A 5000-nucleotide genomic window follows, 5' to 3' on the forward strand; every position below is an offset into this window, starting at 1 on the left:
ACACACACACAACACACACACAAGCAGAGAGAGAGACACACACACACACAAGCAGAGAGAGACACACACACACAAGCAGAGAGAGACACACACACAAGCAGAGAGAGACACACACACACAAGCAGAGAGAGACACACACACACAAGCAGAGAGAGACACACACACACAAGCAGAGAGAGACACACACACACAAGCAGAGAGAGACACACACACACAAGCAGAGAGAGACACACACACACACAAGCAGAGAGAGACACACACACACAAGCAGAGAGAGACACACACACACACACACACACACACAAGCAGAGAGAGACACACACACACAAGCAGAGAGAGACACACACACACAAGCAGAGAGAGACACACACACAAGCAGAGAGAGACACACACACACAAGCAGAGAGAGACACACACACACAAGCAGAGAGAGACACACAAGCAGAGAGCCCTGCACGCACACAAAGAACGCACACAAGCAGCAAGAGAGCCCTACACACACACAGAGAGAACACACACACACAAGCAGAGGAAGAGCCCTGCACGCTTGCAGAGAGAACACACACAAGCAGCGAGAGAGCCGTACATGCATACACACACACACACACGCAATTAGAGAGCCCTGCACGCATGCAGAGAACACACAAGCAGCAAGAGAGCCCTACACACACACACACACACACACACACACGCACAGAGACGGAGAGTGGCAGAGGGAGAGCCCTGCATGCACGCAGAGAGAACACACACACACCCGGAGAGGCCTTGAAGGGAGCGTGGTTCATGGAGAGCACCTTTCCTCTGAGGTGGAATGGTGTGTCTGACTCACCGTCGCCATGGCGGTGGGCAGGTTCAGCCTCACAGTGACTCAGAGCCTTTATGAGAGCCCTGTTATAGTAATGACACCATGTATTACAATGTAATTACTGTCACAACACTGTAATGGCCTATTGTTCTGGAGTGGTGTGTGTGCTACCACAGTGGAGGAGGGAGATGCTGCATTACTCCAGTGGCACCAGGCACAGCACCTATTATACCTGTGTGTGTGATAACAACCTGCTTCACTCCACTCCAATGCTGCTATTATTATTATTATTATTATTATTATTATTATTATTATTATTATTCATAGTAGTAGTATTATTATTATTCATAGTAACTATTATTATTATTTAAAAGATTATTAATAATAATTAATTGTTGTGTTACTTATTATTGTAGTTTTATTGTTGTGTTACTAATTATTGTTGTTATTTTAATAAATTATTTATAATTTCTATGTATTTATTTCTTGGTTAATTGGTCAAGGTCATGTACAACCAGTCATTGCACCAGATTAGCTAGGTAGCTAATTTTAATCTGTAGTCCCTGGCAGGAAACTATCAACTTCAGTAAACCAATGTAACGCTACAATGTAACACTACAATGTAACACTACAATGTAACACTACAATGTAACGCTACAATGTAACGCTACACTATAACACTACACTGTAACGCTACAATGTAACGCTGCAATATAACGCTACAATGTAACGCTACACTATAACGCTACACTATAACGCTACACTATAACACTACACTGTAACGCTACAATATAATGCTACAATATAACACTACACTATAACACTACAATGTAAAAAAACTATTACCGGTACAAGTACAACAATGGAGAATGTAGTGCTGCTATTACATCAGAGTTTATAATGTCCCGAGGTTGAATAGGAACGTCCCATTTGCCTCTAGTGGTGTTTGCAGGCCTGGTGAAGTACGTGATATGTCACCACACAGCTTTATGTAATCCTGTCATATTGTTTGCCCAATGTCCACAATCGAGTATATAGTTCACTGAAATGATGTTATGAAAACACAGATGTGTGTGTGTGTGTGTGTGTGAGAGAGTGTGACAGAGAGCAATGTCAACAGAGTGTCTGAGCTGCTGTTGGAGGATGAATTATTGATGCATGTCGTCATGTGTTATGTTTTTCACTCCAGAAGCAGCACATGTCATCTCCTGATGAGCCTGGTCTTTAGCTAACCTGGGGGCCGTTCCACTAAAGTGGATTAGTATATCGGCGATTGAAATAAATCAGGCGATCAGGCAACTCGGGATTGGAATTCAAGCCTCAGGTGATTCCTCGAACGAGGATCAGGCTTGTGTCATGAGTGTTCACAGAACACCGGCTTACAAATCTTCGATATGGGCACGTGCACGCAGACATAAAGAGCCCCGAAGAGTCGATCTGTCGAAATGAAGATACTCCACTCTGCAGGGGTCCTACATTTGCGCAGCATTTCGAATTATTGATCTTTATGAAGACGGAAAAATAAGATGTAAAATAGTGCAATACTGCCGCAATTAACAAGGCGAGGGAAATGGTTTGGCAAGAAATTGCTGACCGATTAAATGCGTAGGTCATACTAGCCCCAGTTATTGTTCATATTTTAATAAATGAATATTACTACTGTGGTGATATCAGCAGCAGGCTACAAACCGTCATATCGCCACAATGGCCTAGTGGTATCAACCGCTGCTATAGTATTTATTCGTCATTTTTAGACGGTGGTTCAAATCCCTCTTCGGACACACTTTTTACTGCATTTCGTTGTCTGAATCTAATCTAAAATCTCATCTAAAAAAGTATGTAGGCTATAAAATTATGGTGCAGGCTAATTTACAAGAACTGACACGATTACAATGGTGTTTGAAGCCTTTGCATGAAATCTTCGGTTAAATGTAAAAAAATAAATAAATCACTTAGTCAAGTCTCGAACTCCAGACATATTTTGATAACTCTTGTAAGCCTGGATTTTCCTTTAGTAACTTTTTTTTTTTTAAATAATTTTTTTCTGAGTGGGGAAGTCCCACTCATATTTTTCATTTTATTGGACACATATAGTGAAGACAGACAGGAAAGTAAGGAAGAGAGGGCATGTCAGCAGGGCATGGGCCGGATTCGAACCCATGCCGACATGGTGCTAGACCACTGGACCACCCCAGGCCACTCCTTTAGCAACTTTGATAGCCCCCTGCTCTTTAGCCAGCCAGAGAGTGTTTTTTCTTCTTCTTTCTGTGTTCGTTCCATCATCAATATAAAACCCTTTTTTCGGCTAAATGCAGTTGTGTTGTGTTTATCTCCTGCCTTGAGAGGCTGTGTATCAGCTCAGATGAGGCTGCCTGTGACATGACGCCACTGGTCACACACTCATCACCATGAGTGGAGTTGGAGGCTGTTTCTCACATGAAATGCTCTGTTGGATAAACTGCAGATTTGCTTGAGTTTTCTTTTTTAAAAAGCGTCCATTCCTTCCAGTGGTTGGTGCAGCCGTTGAACAGGATGAATGACACATAGAGAACACACACCCGTTTACATTTAATGTTTTTTGACCTTTAGCAGACGCCTTTATCCAAAGAGTCTTACGACAAATACGTCTGAAGTAAGTGAATCATCTATCTATCAGTCATAGCAAGAAAAAGTAATCTATGCTCAGGCCAGGGGCAAATTATTTACAGTTGAGAAACTGGCGAGGGGGATGGAGAGGTTTCAGGAGGGACAATTTAACGTGTAGCCTGAGATGGAGGTCTTCAATCTACGGTGGAAGATAGATAGGTAGTGAGTGACTCTGCAGTCCTGAAAGTAGTGGGAAGCTCGTTCTACCAGCGGGGCACCAGGACAGTGAAAAGTCATGACCGAGTAGCGCGACTGCTGCATCCACGTAGAGGTGGCTGTGCCAGTCGGCTAGCCGAGGTGGAAGAGCAGAGTGATCGGGGGGAGAGTGGGTATGGGGGCTGACCATTGCTGACACTCCCTGCTTGGTACTAAGACCTCACCCGTGATTACATTATCCTGTGTTTAATAGGAGTGATTACATTATCCTGTGTTTAATAGGAGTGATTACATTATCCTGCGTTTAATAGGAGTTAATACATTATCCTGCTACTCCCTTAAAAAGCTTGTCTCAAATGTCAACATTCTCTCGCTCTTGCTCTCCTTCGCTCTGTGTCTCTCTCTCTCCTTCGCTCTCTCTCTCTCTCTACCTCTACCTCTACCGGTCAGCCCATCCAGTGAGAGGTGGCTCAGAGGCAGTGTAGGAGGAAGAGTTGATTTCCTTTTATCTGCTTCACCGGACTGTGGTTCTCTCTTTAGAACAAATGACACACACAAACCACACACTCTCAAACACACACATACAGACACACACCATCGTCTGTTTCTCTGTCATGACGTTTTCTAACGGTCCCATTTCCCTTTCAGACCACAACAACAAGGACAATACTAAAGAGAGGGAGAAGAAGAAGGAGAAAGAGAAGGAGACAGAGAAGAAGAAACACAGAGTGATGGCTGACATAAAGCGGGAGAACGGCGAGGTCAAGGTTCATCAGAAAGGTGAGATGCTGTCGCCGTGGAAACACCCACACATTTATAGAAATACTTGACACACACACACACACACACACACACACACACCTACGTAGTGGGTAAGTGTAGTGTACTAATGTAGTGTAGTATGCTAGTGTCTATCCTGCAGTGTAGAGAGGGAGAGAGAGAGAGGAAGTGTGTCTGCTGTCTGACCTGCGGCAGAGTGTTGCTATATTAATAGTCACTGTGTTGCTACGTATATGAGTGGTAACGTGTGTGTGTGTGTGTGTGTGTGTGTCTGCACGACAGGCAGAAACGTGACCATGTGAGAAGAACTCAGCATTTACTCAGCTTCTATTTATACACACCTCGCTGTCCTTCAACTGTGCAAACAGCCTGGGACACGCTGTGTGTGTCTGTCTGTGTCTGTGTGAGTGTGTGTGTGTGTGTGTGTGTGTGTGTCTGAGCTCCTAAGTCAAGGAATTAATTTATTGAAGAATCAGTAGGCTGGTTTATCCTGCAGTGGAGCTTCTGGGTCCTCTTAAGCGTCTTTGGGTCTCAGAAATGCTGTTTATTCTTTTGTGTCGTGTGTGTGTGTGCGCGTGTGTGTGTGCGTGTGTGCGTGTGCGTCTGTGTGTCT

At 44.0% G+C, this 5000-nt stretch overlaps 1 protein-coding gene across 1 annotated transcript in view; it reads left to right on the forward strand.

Annotated features, from left to right (window-relative positions):
• LOC308164413 (lysine-specific demethylase RSBN1L-like) overlaps window positions 1–5000 on the forward strand; it is a gene marked incomplete at both ends in the record, with an annotated part of 32516 nt that overhangs the window by 2402 nt on the left and 25114 nt on the right. The window contains one exon of the mRNA XM_080538514.1: window positions 4256–4387. Coding sequence (XP_080394640.1) covers window positions 4256–4387 — 132 coding nt within the window. The remainder of the gene's footprint in view (window positions 1–4255; window positions 4388–5000) is intronic.

This window comes from Nansenia antarctica (genome assembly GCF_963989245.1).
Source record: "Nansenia antarctica genome assembly, chromosome: 8".
Lineage (NCBI taxonomy): Eukaryota > Metazoa > Chordata > Actinopteri > Argentiniformes > Microstomatidae > Nansenia > Nansenia antarctica.